This window comes from Hippocampus comes, unplaced genomic scaffold (assembly GCF_001891065.2).
Source record: "Hippocampus comes isolate QL1 unplaced genomic scaffold, H_comes_QL1_v1.1 scaffold58, whole genome shotgun sequence".
In the NCBI taxonomy this organism is placed as follows: domain Eukaryota; kingdom Metazoa; phylum Chordata; class Actinopteri; order Syngnathiformes; family Syngnathidae; genus Hippocampus; species Hippocampus comes.
The window spans coordinates 373,515-397,855 of NW_017805118.1; the positions used below are offsets into that span (position 1 = coordinate 373,515).

A 24,341-nucleotide genomic window follows, 5' to 3' on the forward strand; every position below is an offset into this window, starting at 1 on the left:
GCTTGGTACAATAATATGCGTGTTTGTGTTCTATGGATACAGAAAACGGCGGCAATGACGATATTGCGTGCTGTATTCAGGCCGCCGCATCATGCACACGGATATGTTTTAACCCTTTCATGCATCCGGTCACCCGATAACATGATAAGCTGTCCACTGTAGTGACCGCTGTCCCTGAAAGGGGAGTGTCGCGCAGGTTGTGAGGTTCGGCCCAACAGCCGGGTACTAATTTTGCTATGATTCAAAAATCCCCAATGAATGGCATCGCAACGTCCCAGATATACCGGCCAATCAGAAATGCGCCGTCGTGTTACGTCAGCTTTCATGCCCAACATCTATTGCTGAGAAGCAAGGACACGAACGGTCTTCAGTTTTACAGCTGTGATCCAACCAAACATCTGCCCTGCAAAGGCTTCGGTGCAGAAAAACACTCACGACAAAGTTGGCAGGACGCAACGATATAATGAGGCAGGTTTATATTTAACCCAAGGTTTCATCTCATCAAATGATCTGAAAACACATCCGTCAGTACAGTTTGCATCCCCTGCAATAAGTCTTCACTTAAGGTTTCTTTTACACGTGTAAAGGCAAGTGGAGCATACAATAGGCGAGCTACCAACCACTCTGACTTTTGGAGGACCACTTAAAGACAGACATGCGAGATGAAACATTAATAAAGCCAGCCTAATTTGGGTGAAGGGCCACGCAAAGGTAAGGGTGTGAATTATTTAGTTTGATGACGAGAGCCTCGCAAACTAATTCAAGGCACACAACTCACATTCTTGATGTTATTATGTCGTTAAGTTTTGATCAACGCGGAACCCGATTGTCTGCTTTTGTGAAACCAAAAACGGCAGACGGTACAGAACAATCATGCGTCCATGGTGGCCCATCTTACCCCAAACATTTGCCGCAGGTCAGGGTCCCGGAAACGGAAAGGGATGTTGGAGACGTGTAATCTTTTGGGCTGCTGTTTCTCTGACGAGTCACTCGGCTGCAGGTGAAGCTGCTGCGAACCCTCCGTCTGTGTGACGTCGTCTATCTGCTGCAAAGAAGCACACAGAACGCAGAAGGTCAAGGAATGCTGAGAATAAATTCCGAATCTGCAAAAAAAAAGGTCCATTCCTAGCGTAGCCTCATTTTCTGGCATACCATGCACTGGGGCGTGACTTTTCCAGTGATATACTGCAAACAGCCTGTATTTGTCGCAAGACCGTTGGTCCATCAGAAACCACGTCATCAAGCAAGGCACAAAAGTGACAACATGCAATGCATTCAGTCCGCCTGCCTGCTGCGTTGAATTTCTGTTTTTGAGATGCTTTGGAGCGGTTACAAAAAGATTCCGTGCTAAGGTCCTGACGTCAGCTTGCTCTCTGTGCGCGAGCGGCGACTATCCGGTACAGCGTGTGAGATTTTAATCCAGTTGAATGAAATCAGTGAGTTCATGATATGATGAGGCCCACTGGTTGACTGGATAGCGCGTCGGGCTAACAGTGCAAGAGGTGCAGGGTTTGATTCCGGCTCCGGCCTTCCTGTGTGGAGTTTGCATGTTTTCTCTGGGTACTCCGGTTTCCTCCCACATTCCAAAAACATGCGTGGCAGGTTAATGGAACGCTCTAAATTGTTCCGAGGCGTGAGTGTGAACGCGGATGGTTGTGCGTCTCTGTGTGCCTTGCGATTGGCTGGCAACCAGTTCAGGGTGTCCCCCCCCCGTCTACTTCCGCGAGACAGCTGGGATAGGCTCCAGCACACCCGCGAGCGACCCTTGTGAGGATAAGCCGATCAGAAAATGGATGGTGGATGGATGATATGATGAGAGAAACTGAGAGGATAACTTTTTTTTTTTTTTAAATATCATTGACAGCATGATAAGGATGTTTCCCCCCCTCTTGAAATATTTTGGAGAAAGGGATTTCAACCATGCATGTCCAAATCTCACAAGAATTCCTCAACCCCTCTGCAGTGTTTTTAATCCGTTTAATCCATTGTCCATCCGAAAGCAAAGCAAAGCACAGCAAAATAAAAACAAAACACTGCGGCTCTAATTAAAGCCTCGGGTTCTTCAGCCGGTGTTGCGGCTGCTTTCTTAAAGATTCGTGGGACCGCAACCTTGCTGTAATTGATAGGAGCTTTGATCCTAACAAACACAGATTTTTTTTTTTTTTTTTTTTTTTTTAGCTTCGATCAGTCAGCGGACATCCCGGCCCGTCGCTCACATGACGCATTACAAAGCCGTCGGCGGTCCAAGTGGTTCCGACCTTACTGAGTTGAATCAAGTTTTTTTTATTTTTTATTTTTGGTAATTTGATCTCATCATCTGGGCTCCATGATTATTTTCTTTGTACCTTCCACATGCGTGCCGCGATGAAAAATATGGCATCCTTTGCTGCGGCGGCTCCCAGAATGTGATGCAAACTTTCACATTATACATTTTTTTGGTTGCCTTTCTGTTTAGGTACCAACACGGTCGCTCGGGGGATTTAAACACAATGGAGTCCAATGATTGCTCTCCAGAGAACTGCAGTAATGACATACTGTAATCAACATTTGTTGGAGTAGTATTATAAAAATACTACTAGTACTACTCTGGTTTGCAACTTAATGAGAAAAATGATTGTTTTAATACAAATAGGTAATTTTAGCAAAAACAAGAAAGTGACCTTTTTGTGCAGATTATCTACAACTGGTTTCTCTAAGATTCCTTGGTATCTACTTTCACCGACAAAATTCTAGCACGCCCACTTCAAAACTAAGAGGGGACCAAAAGACGGATTGACGTTACAGTACGTTGCTTTATCCTTTGTTGCTTGCCCCGTTTCAAAATATTTGCAGCAAAGAAACCCGACCGACGTGAAGGTGAGACGAAAAAGGAAGAGTGAAAGAATAAGGGCAACACCCCAAGATGGAAAGATGATGTCAGCTTATCCGGCCTCCAATCAATGAGAGAGAAGTGCTGAAGGTAGCAGCATTTGTCGCAAGAGCCAACGAGACGGGGGAAGAGAGAAGTACAGAGTGGCGGAAAGAAAAGCTGAAGAATGGAGGGAAAGAGAGAGAGAGAGAGAGAACTGGCGCTGGATGAGTGGCGGGCGCGGAAGTATTCAGAGAGGCAAGTGCTGACTGGAGAGAGAACGGTAAAAACGGAAAGACGGGGACATGAGAATAATGGCATTCCATCACTCGCTCTCTCTCACACATACAGCCACGCTGGCACACGCATGTGCAAGTGCCCACACACCAACTCACACACACACACACACACAAGTTGAATAGTTATGGCGCTATAATGCACAATAATCAGGTATGTGGGTCTCACCGTGACTGCCTACTTGATGTGCAATTTCATTCCCAACACCAGTTTCGCGAAAACAGCGGCTTCAACAGGGGTCTTGTCCCTCACGCGTGCATTCATGTGAAAGAACGAGCGACAGAACGCAAATAGAGGCGAGAGAGAAATTTATCCGGCCCGTTCTAACAGTGTGATGTCTTGAAATACCGTCACGGATTCGTGACTAAAGAAATTGCACAAAATGTCTCCTTTAAGTTATTCCGGAAAATGTAAAAAAAAACATAACCGAGGTGTGTTGACGTGAATGCTGACAGTCAGTTTGTCAGTTGACAAAGAACTCGTCCGAGCTGACTGTATTTTTTTAGTCACACAACTCCAATTGGCCAACCTCCCGGTTATTAGTATTCATTTTGTTAGCTTTCTGCGATGGACAAAACATTTTGGATTCCAGTTGAATGAAACTATTAAAACAAAATGCAGCTTCACCAGGGTGGAAAGAGAAATTGAACATTGCTACCTTGAGGCACATCATTTTCATTTACTTGGGACGTCGTCTGTTTACTCAAGTCGAAGGGCTCAATTTTCGCAGAAAGGCGCACGTGCGTCTCAAACTGACGAATCTAACCAAGTGCATTTTCTATGACATGCCCCTGGCAAAGCTGCCGATTTAGTGACAGAAAGTAAACCGGACTTTAGACTACGTGAAACCAGGTCTAAGTTGTGGCGCAAGTGGTCTAATGCAATTTTGGTGGATTTGATCCGGGCACAGGCAAACACATTCTGCTCTCTGCTATTATCTAAGATGGATATCATTGCATTCCATTCAAGTATGACATCATCGTGCATTGAACCCTCTGAATCAGTGGAGAAATCAATCTATTTAATCCATTATTATTATCATCATCATCTTTAATATATGTTTAAAAGCACCCCGCCAGCGCTTCTTGCAATTCTATATAAACATGCGTCGTGTGCCCCGATCTTCTGCATGCACTCCAGCGAGCGAGTCCGTTCTGTTCTGCCATGTAGCCTGTGTGCCTCACCTGTGCTGAATTTAAAGGGAATACGATTCAATTGGCTGTGTTCACTCCCACAACGGCGCAAACCACATTTCTAACTTCGCCCGTCCACGAAAATAACAACAAAAAACCCCCACATGAAAATAGGGAACTAAAAGTCTCAATTTTAACATCAGTCACTGAACCTATTCAAATGGAATTCACCATATAGAATGTGTGTGCCCGCATGTGTGAGTACGTGTTTGTGTGTGTGTTAGCTAATAAAGCCAGGCGGTCGTTTTTGACACACCAAACATGGAACTGATCGCATTCCAAGCTTAATTCTGCTCGGCCTCTGTCGCAGAGCTCAAATCTATACGTTTTCTCTTGTCGCTCTTGGGTTGGGTTGAGTTGCCTGCGCCATCCACAGTGTGAGAGCAGCCAGGGATGGCGAGGCAATAATTAAACGAACATTATCATACACAAGCAGACCAAACTTGCTTCGCTGTCACCGGGGAAACGGTGACACCGAGTTGAATATTATGCCGATGTGTGTGAGTGAGGGGGGCTTAAGCTTTAGAATTCCACACACGGTCATATGCATGCACACATAATCCCCCACGGATCCCAAAGTGCCCTAAACAACCCCACCTGCCTATAAACCCGATTCGATCCCAGCTGCGAATTTACATTGTTCCCAATGAGCAGGTGAGAGCGGATGCGAGCTCAGCGGGACATCGGCCAAACGACACAGGCGGGTAATGATCAACACGGCGACTCGGCACGAAAACAAAGAAAGAGTGCGTTTCAAATGTTCACTTCTCCGGTGTCTCGAAGAAAGTGAAACTTCAAAAAGTTAAAACGGCCCTGTGGTCACACGGTCGGGGAGTCGACAGATTTCTTTCGGAAAATACGCCGGTCACCAGCTCCGCTGCACATATTGCCATACGTTCCCAGCATGCACGACTCCCGGCGGCTCTGAGAGTTCTTTCGATGAGTGGTGGTTGCAGAATGGTCATGCTCAGCCACGGACGTGTGTCTTTGCAAATCTATGTTTCTCCGATTGTTTTATACTTTGTCACTTGTTACAGTGCAAAGTCCAAAAGCTGAAAATCATATTAAATAGAATCTTTTTCTTGGGCACATCTTCTGGTTGTCTTTTGACTTTTTTTTTTTTTTAAACTTCATGCATTATCCCAGATTTCAGAGGATCCCTCAGGATAGGGCACTTTTGACTTTTTTTAAGTTCGACGTTTTATGTTGCCGAAGCTCGCTTTCTGAGAGACTTCAGAAAGACAGTCCCAGAGTCAACAAGAAAGGCTTCATTGACTCCCTGCAGGCTTCCCAGTGTACCACCCGCCACTACAAAAGCACTTGAGCTCAACTCGCCGTATCAATTATCTTAAAACCCGGTTGGCTTCAAAGGTGAGCAGCGCGCCGCACATGAATGAAATCTTTGGATTATTAAAAAAAAAAAAAAAAAAAAAAATTGCATTCAAATCAAGCAATCGTCTACCTTGTAACTGTGGTGAGGAGAACATTCTCTCCACACAGCTTCCCCTGAGAAACCATCTTTAAGCAAGCAAAACTGAAAGAAAAACAAACCATTTGGGTCAAGGATTGCTTGCTGACATTGCAACATATCACAAGAACATTTTTTTCAATTTTTTTTTTTTTTTTGAGAAAAATGGCTGACTTAGTGCAAACATTTAACGCACTCCAAGTCAGTCTTCCGGGATATAGGTGTCAGACTGACCGGTTTGTAATCTTTCAGGAGACCGAGTTCGAAAGCGACGGCAGAGCAATGCTGCAGTCCTATTAAACAACTGCGGTCCCATAAGACGTTAGTTAGTGCGCATACTGCCAGAGCTGCGGTTCTATCGGAAACGGACAGCATCTTCGATTATAAAAGAACATTGCGAGAAAAGTTCAGCCTTCAGCTGGAGATCTTGGACTTGGTTTGACTTGCTGGATCTGCTTGCCCCACAAGCGTGAGTGCCTGTATCAGCTCTTTCCCAACTTGACTTCCCATGTACTACTTTGGACCACGGTGTGCATTTTGGCAACTCAAGTGAACTGTTCGGAAGAAGACGTCTGTTTGTAAATCAAACATTTGACGAAACTGGAATATAGCAATTAGGGTTAGAGCATTTTAGCCGTGCTAGGTTGCACCAGATTATAAAACGCATCATACCCAGCAGTGGAAAGATCTGATTGTATAAATCACCATCCATCCACCCAGCTGACTTTTGGAGGGGAGGCGGGATGCTGTTTGCCAAGCGATCATGGGGCAAGACAAACAACCAGTCACACCTCAGGAAAATTTCAAGTCAAATCGAAAGCTTCTTTTGGGGGGAATGGGAGCCGAAGCTGCAGTACTGTTTGAAAACACATCCAAGCTTGGGTCGAACATGCAAACTCCACACAGGATGGATGGAGCCTTACATTCAAACTGCAAATTTTGAAAACTGCCTTTCAGCAAAACCTCACGTTAATTTTTCCATTGCAGAGGAGTTTTGTGTTTGAATTCCGACACATCGCTATATTAATCCATTTTGAACCTGCATGTCTGACATAAAGACGCTGTAGTGATACTCAACATGTTCTGTAAATGGTTAGTCCTACAAAAATTTGATGCCAATGGAACAATCCTGAAAAGGATCTTAGTAATTTGTTGTTTGCAGTGGTTGACTCACCGTTACTGTGTTGGCTGTGAGTGCAGGGACGCTGCTGTCATTCACGGGCTGTTCACTCTGCGTGTGCGTCGGCGTGTACAGCGTCAGGGCGTGCTCGCCAACCGTATTTGGTCCTGTGAAGTCAGTTGGCGGGTGAGTGTGGGGTGTGGCATACTCAGCGGGCATCCCATTCTGTGGTGGAGGAGGGTACTGGGCGGGTGGGAAGGCTTGAGCCATTGCTTCAGGGGGCGCCGGGACCTCTTGATTACCCTGCAAGAGAGAAAGGAGGATGGAAATTAGAAACATGATGTTGTCCACTTAACTGTGGCACCTCATATTTCAAAGGCACAAAATGTTTGTCCATTTCGAATTCTGCCAAAGGGTTCTGGAAAGTGGCCGTCGGTTCAAAACAGTGCACTTCTGCCCACTAAAAATTGTTTGCCAACTGCTAAAACACTTCAGAAGAAGAAAACTTCAACCTACCCCAAAAGTAAGGAATAACAAGTCTCTCAATTGCAGAGTATTTCAGTGCCACGCAAACTCCAAATGATGCAACGTTGAGCCAGGAGTTGACTAACGAGGTCGCCGCGAGGGGGAGTGGAGCGTATTGAAGATTTGAAGGCTGAAGGCTGTGATTGACTGCAAGCGTTAGCAACGAGCACTCGCTGCTAACTAGCTACTGTGTCGATCAACCGGCTGGCTGCTATAGTTACTTGCTGTGAAACAAAAAAAGGTCTCAAACCTGTGGCCCGGGGGACACCGGATGATATTTGCGGCCCACTTCCTGATATCAAAGTTTACTTTTAATGCGGTCTCCCACTTTTTTTGTGCTGTCTTGTTTCCTGTGTGTGTGTGTGTGTGTGTGTGTGCGCGCGCGTGTTTTTTTTGTCTAATCACTTCTGCACAAAATACAAAATTAGATGTGGATAAACTGGAATGAATGGAAAACACACATTCGATGAGAAACGCAGCTGAAGATTCAAATCTTTCTTGTCCAAATTTTGTTTCTGGCCCATTTTGTCCTCATATTTCTCACCTGCTTTAGTAATGTTTCCTCTTACTCGGTCTATCATGAATAACATGCTCTTTCACCCCCGTCCAGGCTCTCCTTCTAATTTACATGCCCGCAGGATAATAATTTCCTCCGACCAATGATGATGAATCCATCTGACATATGAGCAAGCCACCATTCTTCCGCACTGCTTCAAACCTTAATGGAATATGGCTTAAAAATGTAATCATCAATCTCGGCAACTTTTTGAGGAAGGATGAAGCTTTGACCTTAGCCGTTTTCAAAGGTTTCCACAATCAATAGCGGTATTGAAGTTGGCCATTCTCATGCATAGAGATTGATGGCATCGAGCATAACAAAGCAGTTTGCCAATGGCTCGCAGACTGTTGCACTGCTGGATCTGGCTGAGAGTCACCATCGAGTCCGCGGGCAAAGAATCGTTACGCTCAAATTAGGGTTTGCTTCGGCTCGTACGAATGGAAAACAAAAAAACAACAACCCGCCGGCGGCGAGACCGAGGTGAAACACCGATAATCAAGTGGGACACTTCGCATAGGTGGTAGATTTAGATGCGAGTGCCCATTTATTTATCTACGATACCGCTGAGCCTCTACGAGGTGGGCAATGCTTTGTTAATGCTTTCCTATTTTCAAGCAGAAATTAGACAGTTTCAACCAATTACGGAGAAACTTAAGAGCTCACTCCGTTTATAACGGTAACGATTAACTCACAGATGCTAAAAGTTTACCCCTCAAAATGTATCCATTGTCCATTGAAATCCTCTCAATGTCTTACGCACTATTTACGATCAATGACTGATGATATATAATTATCACGACGGCTTTCAAAACAACCACATCTAGCTAATGCGCTAATGTGGCGAGAAAGGCACACCATTAGCACATTAAGTAGCATTAGCACTAAACACATACGTTAAGCAAGCCAATAAGGCGGTAAAAGCAAAGATAAAAGTCAATTTAATGTTGAATTATTCAAACACAACATTTAAGATTGCGAAATAAACGCTCACGCCAAATGCGAGGAAAGCGATCAAATAGCATTTAGCGCGGTAGGTGTCAAAGGAAGCAGATGATGATCGTGATTGATGTAATTATTGTTGAGGCGATTTAACGTGTATTTGCAGCACGTCTAGTTCAGGACAACAAAATACAAAACGCATGCATTGATCTTGACCGACGAAAACACTGACTACTTGTATTTCGAAACATTTCAAACTTGTCCCAAAATTGACAGGATAACACAACTGCTCTATTTTGCACCCTTTGATGCGCCTTTTGCTCAGATTTCCCTTTCCTTGCTAATCTCGACGCAGTCGATACTGGGTTGGAGTTGTGCCCCAAGGCAAGTCATCTTAATTCAAACAAGGGACCCCATCAATAGGCTTTGTAACCTTACAGCATTTGACCCGCAGCGAAAATGTGAAGACAAACACATAAACATACATTTTAATGGTTATGTGAAGGCAACGAAATGCACGCTCGCGCTCTCTCTCTCTCCCTCTCTCGATATATGTATCTATAAATACATCTATATATAGAGATATATATATAGTATATCTCGAGCGAGCTAGCTAGCTAGCTCTCTCTCTCAATATATATATATATATATATATATATATATATACCCTTATACCCTCACTATGTGGGAAACCGTTTTGCTCAGCTGGCGTCTGAGGCTGAAAACACGCTGTCAAAGAGAGAGAGAGAGAGAGAGAGAGAGAGAGAGAGAGAGAGAGAGAGAGAGAGAGAGAGAGAGAGAGAGACGGTGAACTTCCATCATCCATCAAAGTGACTGAGACGCTGACACATTGAGACATTCCCAGATCCTTGTCAACAAATTGCGCTGGTAAATGATTTCTGCTATCAGCTCCATCATGCTATCCAGCCTTCTCCCCCTCTCGCACTCCCTCCATCCATCCTCCCATCTATCTCTTCACATCATCGAGCTCCTTTCTCCATCCTTCTTCCCTCATCGACTCGATTTCTCCTCAGCTCAGTGGAGCGCCGCGCGCAATGTCTGCTCGGACTCGAGCGCCACATTAGAGACATGCATGTCATATGTCTTCCCCCGTCGATTTCCTTCACACGCGCACACCCATGCAAAGCTGATAAGAAAGTAATACTTCAGTCCAGCTTGTGTCAATTCAAGCAAGCACAGACGACAACAGAACCTAATAGTCAAAGCGTGGCAGGAAAATTTCCAATGACACCTTCATGCTATTTTGACATCAAATTTGTATGCGGTTGATTTTTTCTATCAATTCAGTTTGAAGCATGTCTATGCTTGAAAGGGTTAAATACACAAAATACGTCCAAATATCCTGAGAAAGAAAGAAACTACTACTGTTCTTAGTAACAGATTTTGAGGGCGTCGTCAAAGGAAAAACAACAGTCATTGACAACAGAACCATTCGACAAAGAAACCAGAGCGCGAGACTGAAGGTCATCAAGCTCAACAAAAGTACATAAAGGACACGAGAAAATGCAAAACACTCATTAGGATCACCGGGGCTGGAATCTAAAAAAAATGTACAGAGGTGAGTTTTATGGACTAGTGAGACAAAGATGTAACCTTTCCCAAAAATGATGGAAAGGCTAATCTGTGAAACAAAGTGGAGGTAATGTCACGGCTTGGGCTTGCATGGCTTCTTCTGAAACAGGCTCATTAATCTTCATTGATATAACACGTGATGGCAGCAGCAAAATTAACTCCGAAGTCCGCAGAAACATTTTGCCTCCTGTCAATTTATAGAAATATGACAACCAGATCCTTTTTACAGACACCGATTTAAAATGGGGTACTCATGCTCATCCTGGTTGATCTTCTGGCCTGCAATGAAAGGTAAATCTTAATCGCTTTTGGTTTAGATTTGAAATACCGTCTTATGGCTTTTGTCACACCAGTCCTGGAACCTTTCTGGAAAAAAAACGATACATAGAAATTCGTTTTTAGTTTGATAAGGAAGAAAGAAAAGATTCATTCATTGCTGGATGTTGAAAACAGTTCACACACAAGTACACAAAGTCACCCAGCAGGACGAGGTTGGGGTGTCTGAAATCGATTACCTTCTCTTCAGCTATTTTCCATAGTAGCCTGAGGCTTTTCTTCACCCCTACTAACCATTAAACAAGCACTCCACTGCGTAGAGATGCTGCAAAACACCTTCGAGCACCTTCCGCACACGCGCAAACTTCACCCCCCCCCCCCCCCCCCCCCCCCCCCCGACTTCAGCCGCAAGCTCCGTGAGCACCGTCTCACAATGAAAAGTTGCACCAATGCTGAGACTGGAAGCGATGCATCATGAAAGGAAAAAAAATAATGAAGCCATGGTCGCCGCAATAAAGTACACCTAAAAGCATGTAGAGATCCCGCAGACGATTGCGCAATGCGCTTTCACGACCAGTTGATGTTTCGATTGTCGCTTGTCGTTCTTTCGTCGGTTGGTTTGTGCTTTGGTACTCTCGGGTGTGCTTGCCACTGGGACAGCCGGGTCATTTTTGCACGACTTGGCCCAAATGGGGGAACCTGACCTTATTCCGGGCCCACCTCTGCAGCGGTGGAATAATTCCCCTGCTTTCCTTCCACTTCGATAAGTGCGGGCAGCAAAATTATTGAAAGTCCGGATGTAGCCTGGCATTAATTCACGGTTCCCTGCTCTCCCTTCATTTATCACGGCTGCCCATTCAAGAAACTGAAGACGATTTAAATCAAGTGAGGTGACGAGCTTCATTCAGGGCACTCATCTGAAAATGGCCGTAGTGTCTGTGTGTGTGTGTGTGTGTGTGTGTGTGTGTGTGTGTGTGTGTGTGTGTGTGTGTGTGTGGGTGTGTGTATACACGTATGTTCAAGCAGACTGCAGTATTTTGCCGTATGCAGCTTGAGAAACTAGCCGCTTTAGGGGTTGATTAATATTGATGTGCACTGCAGAGAGCCCGAAAAGAGGACAGAGGAAAAAAAAAAAAAAAAAAAAAAAAGGGTGGGAGGTGATGAAGATAGGGAGGATGTAACGCCCAAATTCCTGTCGACATTTTGTCAGTAGACAAAAAAAACTAATTGAGGCTTACCGTAGATGCTTCCACTTAAGTGAGCTGTCTGGACAGCATGCGGAGACATAAAAGGGCTGACACGGAACATCTGAACATCATCTTTCAAGAAGAAAGCGTCAACTAATGGTTCTTTGTTTTTTTTTTTTCCGCCGAGTCATATGGTTCGATCTGTCGAATTTTTTTTTTCCCCATTCTCTTTTAGAAAAAAAAAAAGACATCCATCAATCAAGGGTTGAATAGTTTTTTTTAGTTGCCATGGATCGAAATGATCCAGTTTCAGAGGACATTTGACAATGATGACTTTGGGGGAAGGCGCTTTCTACCCGAAGATCACAAAGCCAGGTCCATGAAGGCATGGTTGAAGGAGGTTTGTGTGGAAGAACTTGAGAGCTCTAACCAAAGCCCCATCAAGTACCTTTGGAATGACCTTCAACAGAGATTTAGCGCCACACCCTACTCGGAACAACATCAGTATGAAATCTTGTTAAAAGTGATGTCTTTCAACGGAAAAGAGATTAAAATGTTTTCAATTCGTTCATGACTTCCTCAATTTCGAGTTATTACACCTCGCATCATAATTTCAAAATTAAAAGAGAAACTGTGAGGATAAAAATAATCCAAAGGTGGACCCCCCCCCCCCCACACCAAAAAAACCCCAAAACAAAACTCCAGCGCATATTTTTCCTGGGTTTTCTTCTTATACTCACCAAAACACGTTTTTTTTTTTTTCGCATCACCATAACCATCAAAATCATAATCAGCGTCTGCATAAAGTTACTTGACTCGCCCAGTATATGAATGAGTGAGTTGTGTATGAGCGTGTGTCTCCCACACAACTCCGACAGAGAGGCAACGGAATCTAATTTAACACTTGACTGAACAGAGATTGGACGACACTCCCGGTCCCTCACCGGCCAAGCGGGGACACTCCACAAGCAAACCGCGGTGTGTGCGTGCGTGTGAGTGTGTGTGTGTGTGTGTGAGGATCATTTCGGAAACAAAAAAAGGCCGGTCAGAGAGAGAGAGTGAATGGGCGAGAGAGAAACCATGTTCATGAAGGAGGAGAGCGATGAGGCCCGTGGCGTAGAGAGAGTGTTTAGAATTCATTTTGATGCAGGACCACCGGCTGCCAATTCCCCTCTCGGGCCTTTCAACATGATATTCACTAAGCCATGTAACAATGACAAACATGGAAATCTGCTGCTGCGCCCGAGTCAATGGTGAATCCGACACAAAGGCAAAGACATCACTGGTGCCACCTGACGGAGGATCGTGCGGGACTGCAAATGTGTGTACAAAAGGGGAGGGGCCACACCAGGCACGGGAGCGACATATCGTTTCATCGCGTGTCTTCAGAACTTTACCACGGTATGGAATATTATTGATGATTTCACCTCTCCGACTTAACTCATTCAGTACTAGCCAATTCTGGACCAAGTCTGAAAAGACGTTTAAAAACGTCTTTGGGAGTGAATGAGTTCATAGTTTCCGATACTTGGCAGCAACCGGGCGCAGATGTAATTAATTCAGGGCCAACAACTTTGCTGCCTCGACAAGCTAAGCTTGGTGCAAAAACTTGAAAAAAAAAATCATCATCTAGGAAAATATTTCATCATCACAAGTCATTTTATCCACTGAACTCAATTACAAAAACAGCAAAAATCAGAGTATCTATCGCAGTGGGCCTGTACGATGTTTGTTGTGCATTTCGTGGCCTCTACCGTCATCGTGGCGTCGCTGCTGAGTTGCGATGTCACACATTAGCAGGACCTCGACTTGATCAAAACTCCGTTATCGCGCACGAGTGAGCCTTGCTGATCTCCATAAAATACCTTGAGCTGAAGTCACAAAGAATTAACCGCGGCCGGCAATAGCACCTTCGGCTGCACTTCGTTTGCACCCGCAGATTGCTCCATCCTAACGTCCGACTCACAAAAGGATGACTGCACTTATGATACACCAATGCAAACGTCCACCAAGTTTGGCGGCGGTGTGCACGACGCCCCTGATTTCCCTCTGGTTGCAACGAGCCACAAATGGCCGAGGATAAATGCTCACAGCTGGTGATACAGATTCCCACTTTTAGAATAAAGATTTGGTGTCATATGAGAGCAACAAAAACAAACCAGCAAGGCAAAAAAAAAAAAAAAATCTGTTGAAATACCGAGGAGCCCCTTCTTGAATCGGGAAAAGTCTTAGCGCACACACCCACGCATGCAGCCTCACAGTGTCAGTCTTTGCCCTCCGTGTGAAACAAAAGGGAAAACCGCTGCGAGTCACGGAGGGTATCATGATCAGAGATAACAGCAAGTAGATAACTACCAGCAGTTTGCAGCTTCCCTTTGGGACTCCCAGAAGATATCGTCAGCCTTTCGGAGCCAGCCATCTCATCTCTGTAATGACTGGCCTCATTCTGTTCAGATCTATGTCTTGCAACGCGCTCTCCGGCAAATGGAAACGATTAGGGATTTGTTTGCGTGCGGGTGATATCGTTATCTATGTGTGTGCGCGCGCGCACGCCTCCAGAATGTTACCGTCAAGTCATCTGCCACGTGGACTCAGCTGCCTCCACACGACGCGGCTATTTGCCTCTGCAAATCCATCGGGGCTAAATAGTGACTTAAGACAGTGGCCAGCACGGTCAAATGAGTTGGCTTGAACCCGGGCGCTGTATTGATATTGAACAAGTGCTGATACATTTGGGGGTGGGGGGGTAAATGGAAAAATCCAGCCTTCTGAAATCAAAGCAGCCTTAGGAGGGGGAGCAGCTAATAAGTCATTTAATTTAATACGTAGGAATGAGGGAGATAAGATGTGGGTGGGACTTGAAACTGCAACTGCTGCAAGAATGTTGGAATGGCGTCATTCGTTTGTTGGGTCGGATTTTGCTCTGTCATTTCCGAATTGCATCAGAACAGTCCATTCTTTTTTTTTTTTTTTTTTTTAACTTGAAACTTGAGCACATTTACAAATAGTCACATTTGCAATCAAGTGAATCCATTTTTGCCATGCGAAGGTTCTTGAGAATGAGTGGACCGTTCACCACCATGAAGGAGATCCCACTTTTTGGTTCGGATTTTCTTAGAAGCGAGTTTTATTAAATCCAAACAACATTTCTGATGGACGCTGGCTCCCTATCAAGCCAGCAGTATGCAATTTATTTTAGTGCCACTTTAGATGATGTTGGTGGTGGTCTGATTGCTCCGCTGGTTTGATTGGCTTGTAATGGATGTGACAGACAAATGTCCATCTGATCATTTTCCAAGTTCTTTGAAAGTTGCCTGCTCATTCCCGACCCGTTTCGACCGATTCCAGATGGTTTCGTAAATGCTACCCATCTGTTGTGTCAAGTTAGCCTCAATGTGCATCTCACTTTGATCCAAATGCAATCAGTATGGAATGAATATCGCTAATTATCCAGCGTTGCACGAGAACACAGATTGCATACGGCAACAACACAAATTTTGCTCTGAAGTTTCTTTTTTTAACCTGTATGGGAATGGCAGTGTTTGTCTTTGATTTAGAACTGAGCTCGCTGTATAAACGTAAACAATTTAATGGGATAAAAACTCATTTGTTGCTTATTATCGCCACAGCAATGCGGCTCCTGCAAAACTCTTCCCACTTAACAGAGCTTCCCCGGTTAATGGAGAACGAAATCCTGTTGAATGTTTGATGCTTTAAGACTGTTTTATTGTAAAAGGAACCAGAGTAGAGTGATTACAATGCTACATAATTCATAAGGACCCCCGTATCACTGCACTCTGGGGCGCAGAGCGATCAAGACAGAAGAGCAGACAGGAGAGATAGGTCATGCGAGAAGAGGGCCACGACAGAGAGTTATAAAGACCGGGAGAGATAAAGAGTTTAGAAAGTGACAGGGACAACGTTCTACTTCTACCAAATGAACAATCCGTGTCGGGATCCAAACGCATCAATATCACACAGAATATTTTTTCAAAAGCGGCATTTCACAAGGGTTGCGGGCTTGCTGGAGCCTATCCCAGCTGTATTCGGGAAATAGGCGGGGTACACCCTGAACTGGTCACCAGCCAATCACAGGGCGCACATCGACAAATGACCATTCACGCTCACAATCACAATCACACTGAGGGACAATTTAGAGTATTCCATTTACCCACCCTGCATGTTTTAGGAATGTGGGAGGAAACCAGAATACCCGGAGAAAACCCGCGCAGGCACGGAGAGAACATACAAACTCCACATAGGAATCCCGGAGCCCGGAATTGAACCAAGGACCTCTGCGCTGCAAATCGGATGTGCTAAACAGTCAACCCCCGTGCTGCTATGTACATTCAAATAAATGGCTCAGATTTTTTTCTTCTTCTTCTTACTGCCAACACTATAAACAACAACAATAATACTAATGATGACAATAATAAAATAATAATAATTAGTATATCATGCTGTTAATCGTAACAGAATAGAATATGGCCAAGACTATCCAAGGATGATAGTATAGCCCGAAACTCCAAGTCTGTTTAATGAACCGAACCCATTGAGGGCAATTGGATGTGCTGATCAATTATCAATTTGTGTGCAAAGAGAGCTGGACCGGAACACGGGACTAATAAACGGATCCATTTCAAAATTGTTTCATTTGTTTTCGTTTTGTCACGACCGAACGCCATACATCACCGCGTAAGGGTTTGCATGGATCGCGGTAATTCAAAGCATGAGAACGTTTTACACCAGGCCTAACAAATGAACGGAATGACGAAAATTAATGTGCGCTGATACAATTGACGTGACTTCAAAAGAGGATTTTTCTGCAAGGGTGGCCATGTTTTTGTCCACATAGTCATATGGGACATACTTACTGTCTGTAAGGGTACATGTCATGTAGATGAGCCTTCAAGCGCAAACCTCCCTACTTACCCTTCATTGTAAGGGTATACAACCCTGGTTTCTTGACAAAATCAAGCTGTCCAGTTGAAGAGTGAACGCTGAATAGTCAACAAACACATGCAGTCGGTGCGAGGAACAGTACACACTGGTGCGCACGCACACACACCGCACTTCCATACCAAGTGGAAAATGCAGCCAGAGGCCCGTCGCAGTAAATAAAAATACCATTTCCCAAAGTGACACTTCCATTCTGTTCAGAGCCCAGTCAACTGCCTGTAATTATTTTAAACATTCGCAAATACGCGTGCGTGTGTGTCGCTTCCACAGACCCGGTCATCAAAGTGGAGATCCCCCGTTCAGTCTTCGCACCCTTCCGAAAATCCCAAAGCCAGACTCAGAATCTGTTTTACCAGACTAAATGTGGCTCTGTAATAGTCCGGCTGGCCTTATCTGTGTGCTCCCCCCCCCCCCACCCACAAAGTTGAGATTAGTCTCCGAACGCTACTTAAAATCTCTCCTCCATCCTCTGTAGCCTTTGTGATTTCGAGAGAGACTATTATCAGACCGAGTGTGGAACAAGACCAGAGGCCGTGGGTGTTTTCTAGTCGTACTCCCTAACACCCAGTCAATTCTTATCAGAGGAGTTGGGCTGCAATACAGGGAGGGGTGGGGAGTGGGGGAGAGAGGGGAGGGGGTGACATTTTCTTTTCAGCGGCTTTCAGCCCGTTTCTTCAAAGCGTTTGCTGTCAATTGTGCGGATGGAATTATGAGTACCCACCTAAGCACTTACTGCTTGTGAGCAAATGGGATTAAGCAAGCATCGTGGCGCCTTCCATAATGGATTTTTCATGTCTGAATGAAGACATCCGAGGCAGATACGTAACAGACAACATTAGAATACAAAGAGAAGGGATGAGCGTCGCCGTTGAGCACGCAGTTACAGTTGAAAGCGGCGTATCGATTCTTGTTTCTTTTATGCGTGTACGCAGATCAACCCGTGTGAACACACGAGAAACCTGCAGGCGTGCGCCCTCCAAAAAAAGGCTAAATGGCCACACATAAATTGAGAGCGCGTATTGCAATGTGCTCTGTCACTGTGTGTTTAAAAGGGGGTGGGGTTGGTTTGTAACTGTCTATCACTGGGCTCAAGAGTTGCTGATGTGTGCAGGCTGAGGCCGCAGAGCGCCGCTTCCCATTTTCATTCACGCAATATTTCACACATCGCGCAGGGTCCCACTGTGTGTGCGTTCCGCAGGGGTGAGACTTGCACTGCCGGCATCTCACTAAAGCCGCACATTTCCGATAAGAAGCAAACCTCTCCTTCCGCGCACCCTACTCTCCTCTTATTCGACTCTCACAAACGCACAATTCATCATGGCAGATGTTAATATCCTTAAAGGTCAGAGATTGTCATGAAAAAAGGAAACTGTGCTTTGTTAAAGCCTCCACACCCCCCCCCCCCCACCCGCCCTCCATGATTTTACTTGTCGTCCCCCACCACCAAGTCACTCCTAACCTTATTCTATTGGCGTGGGGTGATGTGGAGACCCCGGCTCCTGTTAACACGGCGATCTTTAGAGAATGACTGATAACAACAATAACCCAAGCTGGCAGATACTCGGATTGTGTAGTGGTGAAAATGAAAGAAGAAAAAAAAGGGGTGGGGGTCTGTATTTGCAGTAAAAGAGCAGATACGGCATTTCAATGAAAAGAGAAAAAAATAAAAGTAAGTAATATTGTACCCGAAGGAGTGATTCCAAAGTGAAAACAGCCAACTTTAGCTTAAAAACGCTCAAATGAAAATCTACTTTGGCCTCAAAGGAAAATAAACGGAGGGATTTTGTCACAAAATTGCAGTGGACGTGATTGCCTTTTGAGCTTATTTATTGTGGAGCCGGACCGCCTGGTGGAAGGGTCAACAGCGGCCAAAGTGGAGCAATCGGCTCATGCTGACCAAAAGTATGTGACGCTAGATGCTGCTATATGAAAAAAGACAGTTTTTCCTTTCTTTTTATCGCGTATATAAATTTCATCATGATTTTAAATGCACCACAAAACATGGCAGAAGAGGAAAGAAGTGAACGGAAGGAATGACTCGAGATACTTTGGGAAGATTGTCTCATAATCAGTCATTGACTGAATCCGTACGTTTCGCCAACAGAGACTCCCCATGTTTGCTTTTGGGCCACAGATAGTTAAGGTCACATAACTCCATAACTCAAATTGACCGTTCCAAAAATGACTATTTTTTTCTTTTTCCTGAATATGCAAGGACCTCCTACCCTTGAAATACTGGCCTTACAACTCGTTAACACAACCTGAAGGAGAAACTGGGCTTTGGTAGTAAACGAGCAATTTAGCCTAAAGTGTAATATTCAACAAACTAGTCTTAAAAACTGTAACAGAAGGATACAGTATCATTTGTGGAAGCAGAGGGAGTGGTGCTGCTCATAGTGCTGCTTTGAGTGTCATGTGTTTCGGGGCCAATACTGGATGAGGCTAAGTGTGACTATTGTTACATTGCGCAGTCCGTGGTGGAGAGAAAGATTCTTACAAGAATGTCCACACTGCATTTTGATGAGAATCCACCGATGACGGCATCAGAATAGATGTTGTCCTAATTAGTGATTGTATACATACACAAAACAAACAGCCGATGGAATGATCGCGATGCGCCGCTTTTACGCTCTTCCCTTCGCCACACCATTCATCATCTACTGTATGTCTGTGCTCTTTGCTGCAAATTGACAGGGACTGCGAGGACACGTCGAGGAGAGGCGGCGAACATGACTATCATGAATAAGAGATTAAATAAAAGCACCGGGCTGTGAAATGACATGACACCTGGAGCAAATGAAAGACAACTTTATTAAAAGCAGATTAAAAGCGCCTTCACCGAGGAAGCAGAAACAAAATACTGCCAAAGGGAAGAAAAAAAAACACTGAACATAAAAGTTTACACTTCATTTTAAGAAACATGTATCTATGAAGCTAGCGCGCTTGCTAGCTCGCTCCCTCTCTCTCGTTTGCTAGCTCTCGCTCTCTCGCTAGCTAGCTGGCTACTTATCTTTCTAGCTATCTAAAGCCAGGCTACATATAGAAAGGCATGACCATTCAGAGGCACATGCACACCGTAACTTAGATGACCTGAGAACTCAACCCTGCTCTAAAGTCAGACAAGACAAGACAAGTGACAAGCGACTACACCAATGCACCAGAATATGTTCAGCAAACACGTTCCGAAGGAATCACGCAGGAAAAGAAGCAGAAGGCTGGAAAGGAAACTGCTGTGCACTTAAGAGACATGTTGTGGGAAGACATGATGAATAAAACAGAAATAAGAGGAACACTTTAGTGGTTTTTTTATTTATTTTTTTGGCTTTGATGAAAACACGCAGAAAAAAGCTCTCGGCTAAACAGGATCGCAGGAAAATAAAACGAGTTAAGTGATCAACCTCAATGAAAGTGCAACACTCCCATTTCCAGACAAAAGATGCATTTCTTCTCCTCCGCTCCTCTTCCTCCTCCTCCACGACTTCACCATAAATCTCAATAAGCTTTACGCGCATGTACATTGTGTGCGTGTGGTTGAGAGAGCGAGGATGGAGGGGCTTTTCCTCCATTGCTAAGCAGAGATGTGACACTTCATCAACATGTATGAGTGCCAATGAGGGAGTGAGTATGTGGAGGATGGGGGGGGGTCGGGGGGGGGATGATCAATTATTCAGCGGTGAACATTTTTCACTTATTACTTAACAACATTCTCTACATCCACACTACCTCAGGTCCAATTCATCACCTTCCACCTCACTATCTCACGATGGCTGCAGCTATCAGAGACAAAAAAACCCAACACATTTCCACTTAATGAACCGCTAACTGATTTTTATATAATAAACCTTTTTTTATACTTCATTTAAATTGTGCTTTGTAGTATACTCTGAACAATTGTGACAGCAGTTATCTTGACTTCTTCCTCACTGTGTACGCATACACAAGCGCGTACTCGAAGCAGAAAGAATGGCTCAAGTATTTTTGTGGACCAAGGTGCTCGAATTACTCGAGAACCCATTTCACGCAAACACACACACGTACGCACGCAACGTCCACATGCCCTTTGTAAAATTCTGTAGTGCTGACATATCAATTGGCCATGATGCACACACATTGTAAAGGTTCACCCTGGTTAGTTTCTGCTGTCACTCCATCGAAGAAAAAAGAAAAAAAAACAGCCTGTAAACTCCTCGATGTGGAAAATGGGACTTTATTTCGACGGTAGGTCAAATTAAAACACTGCAGGACTCACACCATTAACCCATGCTGTGTGGCTGAGAAGGCCAAGAGGTTGAAGGATGGCGAAAATTAATGGTGTGGCGAGGCAAAGTCGCCAATGGCAAAACTAATCTATGGCGATGTGGACAACAGCACTAAGCACCAATCTCTTTTCTTTCCTGGTCATGACATGCATGACACACACACACACACAAATGCACAAAACACACAATACACCACGGAAGAATTTCAGCTGTGTTCGACTTTACTGCTGATTAAAAATAAAATTGGCATTTTTTTTTTCCTGCACATTTGACCAGATCGGCAAAATTCCACCGATTAGCTGGATTAAGACGAGCCACTTTATTACACTTGGACTCATCTACAGCGACGTGGCAACCTCTTTGTGCAGTCGCAAGTGAGACAGTGCAGTGAGAGGTGTGTGCAGCTCCCAATAAATCAATACTAGTGATATCTCCAAATATAGCAGAGTAGGAATTAAAAATAAAACCAATGTAACATTTTGCGGGATTATTACACCCCATTCCAAATAAGGTGCAGGTCAGCCCAGGGCTGCTTCTGATTTTGATGTGGTAAGTCATCAAAACTGAACGTACCGTCCATACTCGCCTGCCTTTCCCATCAAACATTTATGATGGAACCACATTTTTGTTTTCGCCCCTACCTGCTGGTATAACAACCTTCGGGATGTTTCAAAACATTCTGCGTCAGCAGAAGCACTCGAATAGCGATGTGTGATTATTTATTCATCTTTTCTAGAAATGTGAAGTAAAATTGATCACCATCTCCACTAAAGTGGTGAAAGAGTAGATTTGGATGCCGTGGGGACGGGGCAGTGTTTACATATGCATGTGTGTGTGTGTGTGTGTGTGTGTGTGTGTGTGTGTGTGTGTGTGTGTGTGTGTGTGTGTGTGTGTGTGCATTGGCAGGTTGGACCAATTGTAAGCACGGGAAAAAAAGTCTGATCTCTGCGGAGATGAAAGATTATATGGAATGGTTTGTTTTGCAGATGTCTTGATTTATGTCTTTTTTTGTGTCTAAAAAACCCTGACAGTTGTGCCCGTAATCTGCTAAATGAATAATTGAGCATGTTGTGGCGAAACCGAAATTGTATCAATAGGTGAACGCATAAACGACGAAATTACAGGGCAAGACAGGGCGTTTTTTTTTTTTTTTTTGTAAGAGGGACTAATTTGTTCAATAAATGGGCAAATTAGTGTGTTTAAAGAGAAAACACTCTCCCATTTCTAAGTGGTATGACGCTGGTGTCACAAATCAAACATTCATTATCCCAAGTGGATTTCATGCGGGCCAACAGGCTTCCTTGAGCAAGGCTCTTAAGGAGCTCATCTAATCAACGCAAGTTTGGCTCCTGGGAAGCTTTTTAACAGCGTAACAAGTAAGGCAGTCCTATTTTTTTTTTCTCACAAATGAAGAAAAGCACCATTTTAATTACTGCCATTATTATTATGGTTATTGTTCACAAAAAATATGCATAAATAATCATAATAGTAGACTAAATCAGCAGTCCTAAACCTTTTTCAAACTGATTGCTATTTTTGGGGTACTGATTAATGCAAAAGGCTTCCAGTCTGGTGGAGTATACACTTCTAAAATAACAAATTTGCTCAATTTGCCATTGTATGTTTTTGATAAGTGCACCAAAAAATGGTGTGTTGAATATAATCACTTTTATTCATTCACATTTCTTCATGTGATGGCGCGAAATAATATTTCAGGGACAGCGGTTACGACAGTGGACAGCTTATCGTGTTATCAGGTTACAGATTGCAATGAAAGGGTTTAGTCGACCAAATTCATGCAACGCTTCAGAAAAACACCATTTTTTTCCCAGTATACTCATGTGTGCCAGCAAATGATTATGCGTCTTGAACAGGAACGTCGGCTCTGTCCTTGGTGCTGAATGCAGCTGGCAACCCCCCCCCCCCAAAAAAAAAACACAACCCTGCTTTCCCGATCAACTTAATTAAAATATTTGTGGAAGAAGTTGCGACAGTGTTCCTGAGCTTCTCCCCCCCCCGCCCCCCCCAAAAAAAACCCAACCTGGTAGCGATGCCCCTAATGCAATCTGACATTGAAGTTGATTTATAGCGAGATGAAAATAAAGTCAAGAAAGTAGGACAACTCCAACAGATGATACACGTAGATGTAACATAGCCGTTACTAAATTCACTTCCAACATTTCAACAGACACAAACATTTATCGAAACGAGATGCTAGAAAATGCCCGTGAGGTGGTTTTTCGCTTCCTTACACACACTACACCCACACACACACATATTTACACTTCTCCCATTCAGACAGTGTGAAACCACTCTAATGGGCACGCTGACCGAATTCAATAGGCGGCCGAGAGAGAAGAGGCCAGCAGGTCTACACCATAAAAACCATTGTGTTCAAAGAGAATCAATCAGTGCTTTTCAGTGTAATTCGATTCTATTCACAATGGGCCGGGAAGCAATTTTAAAATGGAAATGCCACTTGACTTCGAGTGAGGGAGGAAAGCGGCAAAGAGAGGAGGGAAGAGTGAACCAATTCATTTGAGGCTGCTGTGCATGGTGTCTCTCTTTTAGCGTGCTGCGCTTACACATGCTCCTCTTTGACCTGAACTCGATTTGGCAAAATACCTGCATGCGTGTGTGTTGAGAACTTTTTTTTTTTTTGAGGCTGCGGGGAGGGCGGGGGAGTCGAATAAAAGATACAGGAAAATACTAAGGCGGCAGAGCACCATAAAGTATGCATGTTGCTTGTGTCATTTGTGAATAATTGATGACAAAGGAAGAAAAAAAACAAAAAAAAACAGTGACACACGGTTTATTAACTTTCCCCTTGAGCCACCGAGAACTTTACACAACCTTTTTCCGCCGGCGCCCTCCTAATGAACGTGACACATACACACTTACATCTAAAATGGTAATAAACTTTAATGTATGAAATTTAATCAGGATGTGAACATTTTTGATGAATACTTCTGACAGAGCTCAGATCCTTTCCCTCGCTCTTCCATTTCTTTCAGATGGGGATGAAAGAAAGTCCAACTTCCCTGACCTCGCTACTTTTTAAACATTTCTCCAGAAAAAGAAATGAAATCCCAATCTCATTATTAACCCTTTCATGCAC

At 44.2% G+C, this 24,341-nt stretch overlaps 1 protein-coding gene across 12 annotated transcripts in view; it reads right to left on the minus strand.

Annotated features, from left to right (window-relative positions):
• The window catches only part of rbfox3a (RNA binding fox-1 homolog 3a), a 239,756-nt gene that overhangs the window by 38,969 nt on the left and 176,446 nt on the right, over positions 1-24,341 (minus strand). For 8 of the 12 annotated variants that reach the window (XR_002167726.1, XM_019865687.1, XM_019865686.1 and 5 more), the window contains 3 exons: positions 6,981-7,229; positions 5,801-5,872; positions 899-1,045 (listed from right to left, as the gene is read on the minus strand). Coding sequence is in view for 11 of the 12 variants with exons in the window: in XM_019865687.1 (XP_019721246.1) it covers positions 899-1,045; positions 5,801-5,872; positions 6,981-7,229 (468 nt within the window). In the remaining variant the exon portion in view is untranslated. The remainder of the gene's footprint in view (positions 1-898; positions 1,046-5,800; positions 5,873-6,980; positions 7,230-24,341) is intronic. The other 4 variants (XM_019865692.1, XM_019865688.1, XM_019865684.1 and 1 more) reach the window with 3 other exon arrangements.